The following is a 17175-nucleotide window of genomic DNA, read 5'->3' on the forward strand; positions in this document are numbered from 1 at the left end:
GAGTAATGTGATCATTTGCACTAGACCTGCTCAGGATTCTGGCTGCTGAATTTTGGGCGTACTGCAGTTTGTTCAGAGTAGATTCGTTGCGATGAGGCAGGCAATGTGGTGGGGCAGTTTGGCTTGAGCAGTCTGTTGATGGTGGAGAAAATATGTCTGGGGATGTTTTGGTGATATTCAATGAAATGAGAGAAGTAGGTGGATCTAGCAGACTCTATAGTAACCTTATATTCAGACAAGTAATCTCTCCAACCCTGATAATGTACATTTAGGCCAGAAAGACGCCACCGACGCTTATGTTTGTGAAAGGCTGCCTTCATAGATCGCAGATAGTCGTTGTACCATGGGGCAGGGCGAGAGAAGGAGATGGTTCGAGTTTTTAAAGGAGCAAAGGCGTCGAGGGTAGAGAAAAGAGCACTTTCAAGTAACTGTATTTTGTCCTCTAGAGGGTCAGAGGAAGAGAAACAAGATACGGGGGACAGAACAGAATTTGCAAACCTTGGGTGATCAATTGATCACCAGTTGCGGAAATTTACAGAGCGTGGGGGGGAAGTGTTAGAAACTGGTAATTCCAGATTAAAGAGAATAGCTAAGTGGTCAGAGAGGCCTAGATCAAGGGGAGAGCAGTGGGAGTCAGAAGAGTCATTTGCAATAATTAAATCTAAGGTGTGTCCTTTGTTATGTGTAGGGGTACAAACAAACTGAGTAAGATCAAAACATCCCAATAGAGAAAGGAAGTCTTTAGCCAGACTGGAAGACCTTGAATCGATATGTATATTAAAGTCCCCTAGAATAAGAATCCTTTTAAACTAAAGGCATAAAAATGAGAGAAAATCAGCAAACTCACCTAAGAAGGCTTCACTGAGTTTGGGTGGTCTATAAACTGTGGCAATAATAGTAGATTGGGGGATAGAAACATTTACAAGAAGACACTCAAAAGAAGAGGGAGGAAGTATAGTAATAGGACTATAAATAACAATGATGTCCCCGCCTCTGGCTGAAAGACACGGAAGGTCAAACAAAACAAACCCAGGAGGGGCTAGTTGGTTAAACAGGAGTCTGTCATTTTGTTTGTGCCTGGTTTCGGTTAAGCACAGAAGGTCCAGTTTTTTTTCTTTGATAATGTCACATAAATGAAGAGCCTTGCTGTTTATGGACCGGGTATTGAGTAGCGCTGATCTGGCCAGTCTCAGAGATTCAGGGGGAAGCAGAGTGCGCTCTGGGTACGGTAGATATAGGAGATTTTTTTAGGTTGGCGCCGGTACGGGATGGATTTACAGTCGTTCACCGAAAGGCAGGGATAGAAACTCCGCTGGCAGATGAATGAAAGAAACGGCGTCCTGTGCTGCAATGGTTGTAGCGACTCGGTCGTAAAATCCCAGTAAAACGGCAAGAATCGAATGGTCTTTTACCAAGAAGTAGTTTTGTTTTAGTTGAAGAGGGTGCAGTGCTGTGTACCTCAGAGACATAATCGATGAATCCAAGATGGTGTAACAAGACAGGAAGGAGATCTAGAGTAAGGCGGTAGAGTAAGTGTTGAAAGTCTTCAGTTGAGCAAATTCACAATGCAAGTGGAGGTTGAAATCGAAATTAGAAATCAGTGTTGCCAAGAAGATAAAGGAAAAGTAAAAAAACATAAATAAGTAGATTAAAAAATGAAAAACTGGTGAGAGGAGTGGCAGCCAAACGCGCCAGTGTTCCCTGTCTTCCGGAACCGAAAAAGTCAATCCGGTTCTCAGATTTTGGTTCTAGAAAACCCTGTATTTGTTATTTGTTCCAAATGGTTCCTTATTATAAAGCTTCATACTTGTTTAGACTTTTTCCTGAACTTTTCTTGGTTTCACATTACCCTAGTTCAAGTATTTTTTTCAAAAGCATTAGTACTTAGTACTTTTGTATTTATGCGGTCTCTCCTGAACTTTTCTAAACATTTTCTACTTTTTTTATAATTAAACAGCCATTACTAGATTAATCGATAATGAAAAGGTACACACTGGTTGGTATACAGTATCAGAAAACCCACAACACTGAGATAGTTTTTCCTGCTTAAGTTCAAACTCTTATATTTCAGCTAGCAGACATGAATGAGGTCATTCATTCAACTCTTTAATTAACGCAAGGTTCATACCAATTGCAAATCATACAGCTTTTTATTTTTATACATTTTCTGTTATTTTTAATATTTTGCCTTTTCTGAATTCAGACAATGAACGAGTCAGGGAGATTGTGTTTTCACAAAGAGGTAACAGTATCACCAGCTAGCTTTATGCAGTTATTCTTCATCTTATCTTGTGTCTTCATTTACCATGAACATGATTGCAAACATCTGTACCAGGGTATTTTTTAAATCAAGGTCTAAGTACAGAATAAAAATCTAAACTAGCAAGCAAATCAATTGCTGGAAGCAATTAGCATTAGTAATTAAATACCCAGAACAAAATCTAGAAGACAAGGGTACTCCAGGACCACGACTGCTGTAGTTGTCGAGCTGGATATCCTACTCTGAGCTGGATATCCTACTCTGGGTTCTTGCATTTGGAAATCTAGAGATTTTCTTCACTGGACTTGCAAAACCTTACATGGAGATGTGAAATACTAAAAAAATATTGATTAAGAAAGACTCTTTTCCCATATGTTGTACATGACATGCTCTTTACAGATCTCTCAAGGAAAAAAAAAGATGAATTCACAAATTCCAGGTCAAAATTTCAAAATCATTCTGTAAGGAGGTTAACACATTTCTTTTTTGGGAGAGTGCATAAGCAGGTAACCATAATGGCTCAATAATGTGGGAAAAAATACACCTGGGTGGAACAAGGTTTGTGTTAAAGTCGTAATTGTCAAGTTGTCACAAGGAAAAGGAGAAAAAAACCTTAGGGCATGACATAACACAAACTGAATTGATTAAAAATATCATAACCATGACTGAATTGCTCTTTGATAATTTCCCTCTATTTCTGGCAAAAGAGATTTCTTTTGCATTTTAATTTTTTAAAATAATTTCAAATCCAAGATGAATAAAGTTTCTGGGGCCTCTTTGTACGTTTATGCAGTTTAGCAATCACAGAAGACAGGATTAAACGTAATTGTTTCAGAACCACTGTGCCTGAATTAAGCTTGTTTTTGAAAGGCTTTATTTTGTGGCCTTATTATTATTAGTTATTATTTTGTAAAATAATAAACAAGGCTGTAGTCACTACTGAGGTCTTTGTATGCAGTGCCCAGCAAAATTATTCGGATACTTGCACAGTTCTCACATTTTATTGCTTTAAAGTGTGTAGTCAAGACTCTTTGAAGTAGCAATTACTATGTACATTATACAAAATGTACTCCATGTATTCACAGCAAATAAGGACAAACCTGAGCAAATTACTGAAGTAACACTTCAAATGTTGAAAAATGAGTTTGAACTGGAACTTTTTTGTCTAAAAGTGTTACATTTGGCATAGGTCCAACTTAACATGATCTGAAAGATAATACTCAATAAATCACATACACAATCAGCATATTATTTATTTTTTCTGATTAGATTTTGCAGATATTAACTGTAATTTTATTTTCCTTAAAAGGCTTATTTTTGAACATTCAGGCTGTGAATAAAATCTGACTTTTTAAAAATATATGCAACATTTTGTAACTTCACAAAATGGGACACCAAAGGAAGGTTTTGCATACTTTTTCAAGGCACTGTATACAGTGTGGACAGCTTAGAAATAATACAGATTGAGTTATGCTGTAAATCATAGTTTGGATCATGTAGTGTTACATTAAAGTCACATCCATTCACAGGTCGATTAATTTAAGTTATCTGTATTGAAATTAATGTACTGTATGTGGGTTTTGATTAATATTTATGTGTGAAGACCATTGCTAAGAAAATATATTAAATGTTGGCATTAGACTGCTGCTTTACACGTTAAACACCCTTGGAAAAATACAGATCTAAGAGTATTATACTATTCATTTATCAGTATGTTCAATTGTGCACATTTGCAGGTCAAAGATAGACCTGAAGGAGGACTCTCTTAACAAACACGCAATAAGCAGTTCACAAGCTGAACATCCAAAAACATAACAGTGATATACTGTACCAGTGAAACTAAAATATTGTTAACAGTGCATCCATTCTCCTATTTCCATAGGATACTAGTGTTACACAAAGTACTAATACACATACTGTACAATATTCACCTATAATTGGATCTAATATGCTGTATGTCCTTGTTGTCTCATTAAAGTAATGTATTTCAAGTAGGTAGCTGCGTCAGCATGCGTAGGCTGCAATGGAACAGGTAAGGGGTTTTATTCCATTCTTTTATTTTCTTTTCTTTTCAGCATGGAATAAAACCTGTTACCTGTTCCACATTAGGATAATGATCAAAGACTTGCAGATGTAGCTTTCCTTGGTACATATGCCAAATATGGCTTGGCAGAACATGTGTAATCTGAAAGACTGAGCATTCCCCTGCATTCAGATCCGTTTGTGTTTGATTGTCATGAATAACATTTTCTGAAGTAGTGCACTAATGCACCCTGTTGTATTGTTTGGTAAACTGCAATAGTCTTGGCGTTTCTAACTTGTGTATACTTCTGACATTAAACCAGTCCACAGTGACTGCACTGATACCGTCTGACAGTGCCTGTAGCAAATATATTTTAAAAATAGTAGCTCTAGTAATTCTTACATTTTATTGATTAGTTGCCTTTGATAAATAAAAATGTGAACACTATATTAAATAAGGTTTTGTTACTCATTCCAGCAGTGCTATAGCACAGTATTTTTTGTTGGAAAGTAAAAACATTCTAATGGATACTCAGTGCCTAGATATACCCTACTGTATATGTAGACATGCTCTCTTTCTTCATTTGGCTTTTGATGGAAATTAAGGGATTATTAAGGGAAATTAATTTTTCATGGGAAACTGAACAATTCTGAATATTTTTCTTTATTCTTTTGGCAGATGCCTTTGTGAGAAAATATGAAAGAATTACATTTATTAATAGAGTAATACTGTCCATATTGGTGAAAATATTCGGATTTCCCAATGAGTGCATTTGGAAGCGGCAAGAATAGCTGAATATTATTGAACAATATATTAACATAACAATTCCATTCCAAGCTTCTTGCAGAATTTTATTCAGTTGAAGATAATGGTGGGGTTGAAAATCCCATTCCACCACTGTGAGCAGTTATGAATTGGATTGAGATCTGTAGATTGTTTTTGACAGGGGAGGTCATAGAACTCTGTTTCATATGCCTCAAGTCAGCCACATATTACCTGTTACTGAGAGAGTTTATTCCTTTTACTGCAATTCTAAGATGTTTTCTAGTGATAGTATGTAGAATACAGTAATAAGTGTCGTTTTGTAGTCCGTTAGAGGAGTATAAACAATCCATTGGGGCAATGCAGTAAATATGATTAATTAAGTGTAAAGTAGTGCATTATGATGAAGAAGGTTCAGATGAAAAATGAATAATAAGAAGAAATATAGAATGAATTTTCAAATGCTTCATATTCAAGACTTTTGAATCAAAATCTTCAAATCCTTACAGATGTGTACAGTATTAAAGGATTTTGTTTTCACTTAGGTAAAGTTATTAAAGCTCTTTACCTGGGCAAAGAGATAAGTTGATCATTTTAAGGTTGAATTATGTACATTTGTCCTTTTTCCACAGCCTTCATCTGATGGTAATTTAAAGAGATATTGGAAAACCTGTTGGATTCTGAACCCCAAGGGCTAGGATTAAGAATATTCGCATGGCTTTTAACATGTTTTTTCCTCCTTTTCTAGACAATAAGTGTGTGATTTTATAACAGCAGGGCTTTGTTCTTTTGCAGCTGAGGCTGGATACTTTCTTTACCTAAAGGAGCCTGCTGGACAGGTACCTGGGAACTATGGAAGAACGGGTGCAATGGGCCCGTTTCCCATGGCAACGGCTGGTTTCTGCTAGGGCCAGACACAACCAGGAATACCCTCCACTCCAGTCTAAGAGCTTGCTCTACCAGTCCCCAAAGAGTATCAGCAAGCACAGAACTGTAATCCCCTGCCTGGGCCCCTTCATAGAAGAATATGAAAACATTTCCAAGACCTATATGGACAACAGTATAAGGACAACCAAATACACTGTATTGAATTTTATTCCCATGAACCTCTTTGAGCAATTTCACAGGTAGGTTATGAGGAGTTTGGTTTTCATTTCTAACTGGTGTTCTCTCTTCTGTGCGAATGTGTTTGGTATTACTTGGAAAAATAATTTGTGTTTTTCCTTTTTGTTTTCTTAAAATTAATTTTAATTTCATCAGTATAATTATTACTCAATTGTTATCATTTTCGGCTTCTTAAACATTAAATCTATTTTAAAAATACTGAATGGTATTTATATCCTTAGATGAGTACAGGATATTTCTTTTTACAGACCCCCACACAATTTTGAATCACCATTGTAATACTAATTTAGTTTTACCTCTTTAACCTTCATGCTAACACTGGCAGAACATAGACTGTACAATTGCATATTGAAATTATACATTTTCCATATATGAAATGTTTTGTTTTATTTTTTAAATTTTACTGTGAGGGAAATTTTAAGTACTTTTCTTAGTCTTGGACAAAATAAGTTAAATCAGATCATTTAACTTATTGGTTATATAAAACAGTCATAAAAGATGTTACAGTGCCTATAGAAACCTATACACACCCTTTCCAAACTAAGACCTTTTATAGCTTTATAACCTGAAATCAAGATTCAATCATAATTTATTTTACTTTTTTTTAGACAATATAACAAAGAACCTCCAAGTGAAAAACAAATGCTTAAACATTCTGGAAGTATTTACAATTGAAAACCTAGAAAATAATGCCGTTCCATGGTGCTATATGTGGAACAGGAGTAAATTGGCTTTATTAAAGCCATATCAATTACTCACTGTCGTTATTGTATCTCATGCCTTTGTGTTTCAGGGCTGCCAATCTGTACTTTCTCTTTATTGTCATCTTGAACTGGGTGCCTGTGGTTGAGGCTTTTCAAAAGGAAATCACAATGATTCCCCTGCTTGTTGTCCTGATTGTCATTGCCTTTAAAGATGCCCTGGAAGATTACAGAAGATACACTTTTGATAAAAAGATAAACAGCAACATAACTAAAGTTTACAGTAGGTAAGTTGTTAAATTCATGATTGTGTCCATGTGGTCGATCTCACCCCTAACTCTCATGTCCCTCCAGAGCAATTTTTTTAAAAATTTGGAATTGACTATAGACATTCAGAGACCAAGATAAATAAGTCAGTAATGTTTGACGAAAGGACTATGCAGGAAAGAGTATATTTAAACAGCAGCACAGTGATGATGTTAGAGCTACTGCCACAAAGCTCTTTGCAAAAGCACGGTTGCAAAAGTACGCTGGAGGATCTTGGCTGCCACATCACTACAGTGACTTTGATTTTGTATCAGTTTTTTATAGTACAATGGTAATAAACTACTATTGCAAAAACCTAATAATAGGAGGTTACTAAAAAAGAAAATCGTGTCCTGACTCTAGCTAAGCAGATTATGAAAGTTAACAATTGCACACTCTCTATTGTCAGGAGCAACCTGTGATACCTATAGGCTGCTTTCTTTAGTTCTCTGGCTGAGGTAACAAAGTAATAAACCAGGAAGCTCAATTTACAAAATGAGCAGATTTATATTTACAAAACCAGAAAAACACCATGTCAAAATGTGCTTGGATTTAATTAACTGGTCAGGTTCACACAGTTACTGTTTTATTTGTTTTAAATAAAATTCATAAAGGCGCTTCCAGCTAAACTGCAGTGCAATTAAATGAGTAATAAATATGAAAGGCTGGTGGGACTTAGTGACCTTTCTTCTGCTTGCATCAGTCACTGGGGTATTAGGAAGTATGAAGATTCTAACAAACCGCAGTTTTAAAAGGCTTTCTTCTTCAACAAATCAACCAGCTACAGTAAAATATGCTTCTTACAAAATCATCTTTACTTTTCTTCACCTGGACAACAGTTCACTACAACACAGCTGTTTTTTGTCGGACTTTGCTCCTTACTAGTGGTAAACTGTTTTTTTAGTTTGAGGCAGATTTCATTAAAATATTTTGGTTAGCAAAACTATTGTATGAGCAATTCAGTGTTGCTACTCTTTATGGTACCTTTGTTTTTTTTTATAAAAAGGGGCTTTAGATTCATGTATGATGTAGTGTTACACTAAGCAACTTAGAATTGTTATACAGTACTTGAATGTATTACAAGCTGAACAGGTCTGATGTCCTGGCTCAGTGCTAAGAGTAGGAGGAGTCACATATTTGACATTAGTACATAATTAACAGACTGCATACACTTTCAGAAACTATAAAGCAGAGAAAGTCATAAGGTGCTCAAGAAGAGAATGATTTAAAAGGAGAAAAAGCTTCAGAGCCTCAGGAACTTGGAAAAACTGGAATATACTGGCTTTTATTATCAAAGTTTGCATAAAGATCCAATATAATTTCTGGACATGAAACAAACATATCAAGTTTTTGATGTAAAGCTTTCAGTGGTGGAAATGGAAACACACTGGCAGAAAAGGAAAGTACAGCATGAGAAGAACCACAGGAAGAAAAGAATTGTAATTTTCAGAGAAAATAACGATGAGGTCTTCCGAAGGATGTGTGAGTCTTATGCTGGGAATAAAATCCGTACCAACAAGTACACAATTTGGTCATTTATTCCCAAGAATCTTTTTGAACAGCTTCACAGATGTGCCAACATCTATTTCATATTTCTTTCAGCTTTGAATTTTGTGCCAATTGTAAATGCTTTTCAGCCTGAAATTGGAATGATTCCTATAGTGATCATTCTTATGGTTACTGCTGTGAAAGATCTTTGGGAAGATTACAGGAAATGCAAGTCTGATAAAATAATCAATAGCCTTATTTGTAAGGTGTACAGTAGGTAAGCGACTGCTCAAACAATTTAACATTTTGCTTTGTTTATACCACTAAGTTTTGTTATCTCTAGAATTTTTCAGAAAATAACAGGATATTTTTCCTTTGTGTTAAAATATAGTCATAACTCAGATATGTACTGTGTGTGATAGCTGTTACCTAGAACAAAATTACTCCTTAAATGGTAATGTGTCTGCTATCTGCAAACTTAATTTATTTCCTGTTTAAATGCATTATGAACAATTTCAAAAAAATGTTTTGCTGAGTCAACTTTGTAGACTGGAAGTGACATAAAATATCATATCGTTACTAAAACCATTGTTGCATAGTTGTTCAGCAACCACAGTAAGAATCAGCATTAAACAAAGAAATAGGATAACAAATACAGAGAACCTACACTGTGAGTAAAAGTAAGATAAGGGAAAGATTTAAGTTTTGTTGTTTCTGTTCCCTTGTGGCAAAATGTTTTAAATCCAAATTTATTAGGAATCTCTTTTCTTTTCAGCATGGAAATAACCTTTACCTGTTCCTTTGCAGTTTATGCATGCTGACTCTACCTACTTTGGTTTCAATTAGATGCGTGACACTTTCTCAGAAAGTAATACTGTGACATTGTAATTTGTACTGGAGACTGCAATTCAAAGGCATACATTTGCATGTTGTAGTGTTAGGTGATGTTGCCTCTTACTTGTGGTCTGTAAACCAGCAAAAAAGGAGGCCATTGAAATATGACAAAAGAATCAGCTAAGTCCACAAATACCATATCCACTTCTGTCTTTTTACTGCTTTATCAGACAATTTGAGGATAGCAATTGCATTATTATCCTCTCCTGGTGTACTGTTGTGTTGGAACCTTCTTCCTGGAAGGTTATGTGCTTATCTTCATATTTTAAATTCTTATCTGTCACCATTTTGTTGTGTCCCTTTAACTATGCTACTAAGCAGCATTCTGCTATTCACTGCTTTGCTTGTGATTACATTACTACTGTATATTAGGGCAACTTTAACCCATCTCAAGCTAGTCGCACCATTGAGTCAAATAAAGGTTTAGTTTAGCGTGTTTAATACAGTATCATCACTTCTCCTTTTTATGCCTGATTAAATACAGATCTATAATTGGGGTTCAGCAGAGAACAGACTGTACAGTAACTATACACTAATCCATATAGTTGTGTTTAATACCCCTGCCATAACAATACAATGAGTGAATTAGTTAATAATAGTAAGATTTTGACATCATTATCATAATAATGATTAAGCATATGGCAATAACTAAATATAGTATAGTGCTTTTCGGTTGTTAAGCTTATACAAACTCTACAAGTTTAATAAAAACCTTGAAATTCCGTCAGTGAAAGACTGAATGAGAAAGACAAGGTTATGTTTTTACAAAATGTACACCAGCACTATGTGGGGCAGTACAAATAAAAATGATCACAGCTTGACATCAATTCTGTAACATATTCATAGAAAAATATAATTTGAGAACTGTTCCATAAAACAACAACAAACAAGAGCATCCTACTGTCAGAGGTGGGAGTGGTACATTACGTCTTGGTTCTGGCAAACAGAAGCTGCATTTCATGAGTTTTAATCAGCTGTTGACCAGATGTAAGGTTACCTATCCTTCACAAACAAGGGGATCAATATTTTCTCTGAGATATGGTTGGTGGAATCAAACAAAATGGAAAAAAAGAATGCTGGGTTAGATTATGTAACTTTTTTACCCATAGATTTAGTTCTGTTTCTGCTCATACCAGTTTGTTAAGTGCTGAATGTGGAATCAAGAGATATGCAGTAAATGTAAAACTTTGAAGCATGAAAACTAGCAAACAATTAAACAAAACAAAAATTCCAGGTACAGCATATAAGTGTAGTTCTACAGTATATACGACTAATCTTGATCTTTGACTAATCAAATCTTTTACCTTTAAAATGTATCTGACTTACAATGGGTAACATGGGTCTAAATATGAAAACCTTAACCACATTCTTTAGGTGTGGTTTTATTGTCTTTTGGCTCAAATTCTCAAGTCCTGTTGTTCTTCTACAGTTTATTACCCATTGATTGTACTCACTGTTGATTCTTGTCCAGCATGTTTGCACACTGTCAGTTCTTCCTCCTACTCTTGAGTGAGGACTTTTTTGTGACTACAGTATTAGGAGGCAATGTATATCATCGTTACTAGGGAAGTATATACACTCTTGATAAACAAGCACTTTACTAACAAGTACTTGCTAAAACAATCTATCCATACACATAAATATTTTTTATTATATAAGTTTACTCCATCTGCTAAAAAGACCTCCAGGCTGTAGTTCATTGCTCTATTCTTTATTTTTCGCTCCTCTCATCTGTTGCCTAAACTGTCTTTACAGGAAATGTAAGATAATTATACTTATGATGTAGAATAATATTGATTCACAAGTTTTAAATCATGTAAATTTTATTTCTCCATATACAATAATTGCTTCATAATGCATGTAAACATAATGTCTTGCATTAAATAGATGTGTTGGTTGATATAACATATACTTGGCAATTTATCATGCCAAGCTATTCAAATACATCAGATATATACCTAACCTCAACAGGTTTATGTCCAGTTACAAGCACCTGGAACAAAACAGAGACTTGTACATGTATTTTAATAGGAATTTAAATGTTCATTTAATGAATTTTCTTCTACAAACATACATTTTGGAAATAATTGGGCTCGTATGGCGGGAAAAATTTGCTATAAAACATATTGTTGAATATAATTAATGGGACAGGTTTGAAAACTGCACAGTATTTCACTGGATGTAGCTGAAATTAGCTAACCAGTGGCACTTAATAATAAATGCTGTTTAAATTAAGTGCTGGTGATCCCTAATGTTGTCATGAATTTGAATGGATTTGTCACAGGGGCTTAACCAGCAAGATGTTTGTCCTGATCGCAAGTTAAACTTTATGCTCCAAGTTTTCAAATTTTGAGCCTGGATAGCAAGCCCATGGTATCTGAGTTTCTCCAAAGAGGTGGACAATTGCCTCAGTGCCACCTGAGGTTAGGGTTGAACTTAGTTGGCCAGGGAGTTTGTGGCCAAGTTAATAGTAACTCTTGTGACTTCCAAGTAGCTTTCAAGCTTTTGGCCATGTCAGTCAGGTACACACCACTCTTCCAGAATTAATGAATGGTGTCTGTATTTTTCTAGTTCCTTTTGTGCTGTGATCTGAAGTGTAGATACACAAATCAATCCCTGCTTGGTGAAATTATATAAAATATAATGATTCTAAAATAAAAGTTGATTTATAGTACAGGTTTAAACCCTGTGGTCTAGACATGACTATTTTCAGTCTAGGGTACCTGGTTGCTTATTGGCTAAGCTTGAGATGCAAGGAGTTCCTCTGCTTAGTGCACATTAGAGATACTTGTGATTTTGTGGAGGGCACTTTACTGTTTGCTGGTTTAGGCACTGGTAACTGAAACATGAAAAATAGTGGGCATCTCTGACATAAGTACATATTTGGATTAAAGTCCTCATGGTCCTGAATGCTGTCCTGCTGGTGCGAAAGCTACAGCAGTAAAACTGATCAACGCAGGCATTTTCTTACTTGAGGGGGAGGTGAACAAACATTAATTGCTTATTCAGATTTTTATCAAATATTTTAATAAAAATAACCTTCCTAGCTTTTGTGAATGCATCATGACAATACGGAACATGTTTATTTCATTTTTATGTATATGTACAGTAGGTGGCATTAAGAGTTGCTCTAGGCCTCTCACTTATTAAATTTTTACTCACATTATCATTCCTGCTTGTATGTTTTCCAGAGCTCTTGTTATAATCTTGCGCTGTGATAAAAATAATCACAACTGGTGGTAAAGATGATGAGAAACTCAGACTTGTTGGGCACATTTGTAAGATTTTCAGTTACTATGTTCACCTATTTTATTTAATTCAGGTGTTACTGTATGATGTGAAACATTAAGTTTGGACTGTTATCCTGTAGACATATATGGGATTAAAATGCATTTTAAAATAGGCTAAAATCCGTGTTTCCTAATTAGTAATCTAATTTAATCATTGTTAGGTTTCAATATTTTTTATGTAAAAATGTGGAATTTAACATTTAAATTCAAGTTACCAAAGGTACAGTATTTCTTTGCATTTACATTCTGAAAATAATGAGGAACAACTTCTATAATTGTTGGGATCATTTCCAAATTCTTGTTACTCTTTTTAGTTATTAGAGTTAGTCAAATCTTCAAACTTTTCTCATTTCAGAAAACATAAAAAATACATTGATCAGTGTTGGAAGGATGTTCGTGTTGGAGACTTTGTTCGCCTTTCCTGTAATGAAATAATTCCTGCAGACATGGTGCTTCTGTACTCTTCTGACCCTGATGGCATCTGTCACATAGAGACTGCAAATTTGGATGGAGAGACAAACCTAAAACAAAGGCAGGTTGTCAAGGGGTTTTTGGAACAGGTAAATGTGGAACCACTTTTAATAACACATCATGAAGTGGATGAACTTTAAGTTTTGAAACATTACACAAAAAAAAGCAAATTTGTATAATTAGGGTGAAAATAATAGGGTATTTAGATCTAAACCCTACTAGGACCTTCATTTCTGTTGCAATAGTACAGTGGTTCTCAAACTTTTTGGACCAAGTACCACCCCTAATCCAAACAAAGCATCCAAGTAACACCTACAAGTCATCATCTCATAGGAACCCCAGAAATTCTCAATGACCAACATGAGTGTGCATGCACACACTCACACATACATATAATAAATATTATAATAATAAACTTTATTTGATATAGCGCCTTTAAATCTGGCTTCTCAAAGCGCTTTACAGAAAAAAACAGTAACGACAACAAATAAAAATAAAAAAGCAGAGAGGGGTGAGCCTGTTTAGTCGAGCAAAGCAGATGTGAATTTTTCGAGCCTTGATACAATTCACAACAGAGTCTTATAGATTTTAAATCGTCTGGCATTTTCTTGATGGCAAAGGTCTCGCGGTGAATGTTGCAATGCGTCCATTAATTTCTGGAGCAACCTCTCTAATTCGTGCAACTACACCACTATGTCGGCTTGTCATCGCTCTAGCACCGTCTGTACAAACTCCGACGCATTTTATCCAGTCGATTCCATTCTCTTCGATAAATCCATTCAGAAGCTGAAATATATGCTCTCCTGTTATTCCTGTTGGTAGCGGCTTACATAACAGAAAGTCCTCATGGGACTTACCCTCAAACTCATATCTAACATAAACGAGTGAATTGGCCAAATTGACTACAGACTCAGCTAAATGCAGTGAAAAACATCTGCTCATCTTAACGCGCTCTATCACCGTACTTTTGATATCATTTCAATAATTCTATAAATGACTGTGTCTTTCGGGGGGGCAGCAGGTCGAGCTGTTTAGCAGCTTTTTCTCCACACATAACACGTGTCAGCTCTTTTGCCAACGGTAAATAAGATTCTTCAAAAATAGTGTGGGGCTTACCTGCTTTAGCATTTCAGAAGCTTGCATTTTTCCCCGTTTCCGTTTTTATTTCTGTATTTATTTTAAGTTTTTATTTCATGCGCATGGGAGTGAAACACAGAGACACTCTGTGTATTTTTCTCAATTTAACTTAGAACAGTTCTTAAATATTTTTCTGTTATCTATCACGCTTTCCTGTGCTCGCAAGATTACGAGCGTTAGTAGCTCGTATTTCTATGCATTCCTGTGTTTACAACATTGGCATTGTTCCAAAATCACGCACATTCTCCTACCTCCCTATTTGCTGGAGACAGTTTTTTTTTAATACAATTGGTCACTTGCGTTCGTAGCATGCATTCCTATAGAGAGGTATAGAATTACAGAGTATCTCGTGTCCACTGAAGTATTAGCGTGCACTGTTGCAGTACGTAGGCTGCGTTTTCGACACGTGTTGAAATAGAAAATATGAAAACCGTCCCAGTTTTTCAGCACACAACACAGTTTTATGGGTCATATGGCGTACCAGCTGGCGGCGCTCTACGTACCAATGCTGGTACGCATACCACAGTTTGAGAACCACTGCAATAGTACATCAAAAAGGGAACCTCTGTATCTCATAGGTTCACTGAGATCCTGACTGGCAAAAATATTTTAATTAAATGATTGAGCATGTTTCGGAGCTTTTAGTGAACAGTGCTATTGTACTTTTACATGCATAACATAGTGTGATGACACTCTTTTCTGTTAAAGGGCTGTGAATTTAATCCAGAAACATTTAACAGTCGTATTGAGTGTGAAGGTCCCAACAATGACCTAAATCGCTTTAGAGGGTTCATGTAAGTAATAAGTTTGCTTTATTTCTGAAAACGTTGTTTTTTGAAGTATGTTTTGCTCCTATTTTGTCAAGTATTTAAAAGAATGCAGAATGCATATTGAAACATTTTATCTGTCAATCAGAAGACACAGAATATTTTGCAATAAAGGTATTTGTATCAATTAATTTCCATAATTTTAGTTGATTGCCTGTATGTTGTCAGTACTTCAGAATAGGGTTGGGCGATATATCAAAAAATTGTCGATACCCACGTTAAGAATCTCTCACCAACTTAATTTTGCTTATGCCCGTATGTTCGGTAAAAGCTTTCCCTACTGTGGGCTTTCATGAGCAGTCCTCTTAAAAAAACTACAACACCCAGTCGTTATATCTGGTCACATGCCTCATCCAATCTCCGTTCTTCATTCAAAACACAATCGTGCTGGGCATGAGACAACACGAGCGCTTATGCTGAACCCCAGTTAGGCGGGGATGACTCAAATACAAATTAAGATGACTTGGTATCTAAAAAAGATGCAGTGTCGATTGTTTGGTCATTTTTTGGCTTCAGCAAACAGGATACTGAACAAAGAGAAGTCAGATGTAAACTGTCGGAAAACCAAATGTAACACGAGCAACTTGTTTTATTGCCTGAAACACAACCATGTCGTGGAATGCAAAAAGTGCATGGCCACAAAAAAAAGAGAGAGACTGACAAGCGCACTCATGGCTGAAGTGATTCCTCCAAACAGCTGTCTCTAACACAAGCATTTACTAATGCCACTCAAGATGCAAAAGATTTGCGCAGATGGAACGAGATAACGAATGCCATTACATACTGCACAGCGAAGGACATAGTCCCCATAGCTACAGTGGAACAGTGGTTTCAAAAGATTTGTTCAAACCCATGACAAGAGATACATTGTGTCCTCGAGAAAATATTTTTCTCAAACTGCGCTGCCCAATTTATAAGATGTAAGACACTTAGATTTAGTTTGTATTTGAAAAATATTCAAAGTTCTATATTTTTCATGAATGTACATATTGTGCAATATGTTAAAATGTCCATTAAAAGTTATTCTGTTTGTGTTCCCATGAATTATGTCTTTAAATTATTGTCCTTAAGTCATTGAGATAAGATGAGGTGTGTGCAACTTTAATAGTTTCACATATTTAAAACATGATCCTTCATGTAATCATATAATTTCAAGGGTTTAAAAAAATATTGTTAATTTATAATTATTGTGATATTGATTTGAGGTCATATCGCTCAGCCCTACTTCAGAATTTCCCTTTTGTTTTTTCCTAACACTTCTAACAATATTAAGAATGCATTCTAAATTCAGAGATTTGTTCATTTTCCATATTTGTCAATATTTCATTCGCCATGATTAACTTTATTAGTGCAGTTTTAACTTAGTTGTCTGTAAAGTTGTACAAGGCAGCAGGAGTCAGGGAAGTGTATAAAAGCTTGATGAACACCAAATGTTCTAAAGATTAGAACTTTCATTAGTCTATGTTTTTATACTACTTTCATTAAATATTTGTTAAGGGTAAGTTTACATTGAAGTTAATAAATATTTAATGAAACCACTAGCAATTCTTATGCACTGTACCTAAAATAATAAGCAGAACATCTTTATTTGCAGTTAATTAAAAGTAAGTCAAGTAGTTTTTTTTTAAATTTATTATATTGAGATGAAATATCATTTGTCCAATATTTGGCTTGTTTTTAATGTTTTTAGGGAGCATCCCAATCAGACACGAGTGGGTTTACATAAGGAAAATCTTTTGCTTAGGAGTTGCACAATTCGAAATACAGAAACTGTAGTTGGCATTGTTGTTTATGCTGGTAAGTATAATTCCATTTATGTAATACTGTGCTGCCATACACACATAGGTGCAAGCAAGTGGACTGTGGCAACACTGGCATACTCACCAATCTG

General features: G+C 35.4%; 1 protein-coding gene across 4 annotated transcripts in view; it reads left to right on the plus strand.

Annotated features, from left to right (window-relative positions):
- atp10d (ATPase phospholipid transporting 10D) overlaps nucleotides 1–17175 on the plus strand; it is a 60259-nt gene that overhangs the window by 15739 nt on the left and 27345 nt on the right. For 3 of the 4 annotated variants that reach the window (XM_015345273.2, XM_015345270.2, XM_015345271.2), the window contains 5 exons: nucleotides 5841–6172; nucleotides 6964–7158; nucleotides 13205–13409; nucleotides 15166–15251; nucleotides 16975–17081. In XM_015345273.2, coding sequence (XP_015200759.1) covers nucleotides 5898–6172; nucleotides 6964–7158; nucleotides 13205–13409; nucleotides 15166–15251; nucleotides 16975–17081 — 868 coding nt within the window. In that variant the 5' untranslated portion in view covers nucleotides 5841–5897. Of the gene's footprint in view, nucleotides 1–5840; nucleotides 6173–6963; nucleotides 7159–8358; nucleotides 8943–13204; nucleotides 13410–15165; nucleotides 15252–16974; nucleotides 17082–17175 lie in introns of those variants that run through there. The other variant, XM_015345272.2, reaches the window with a different exon arrangement.

This window comes from Lepisosteus oculatus, chromosome 1 (assembly GCF_040954835.1).
Source record: "Lepisosteus oculatus isolate fLepOcu1 chromosome 1, fLepOcu1.hap2, whole genome shotgun sequence".
Taxonomy (NCBI): Eukaryota; Metazoa; Chordata; class Actinopteri; order Semionotiformes; family Lepisosteidae; genus Lepisosteus; species Lepisosteus oculatus.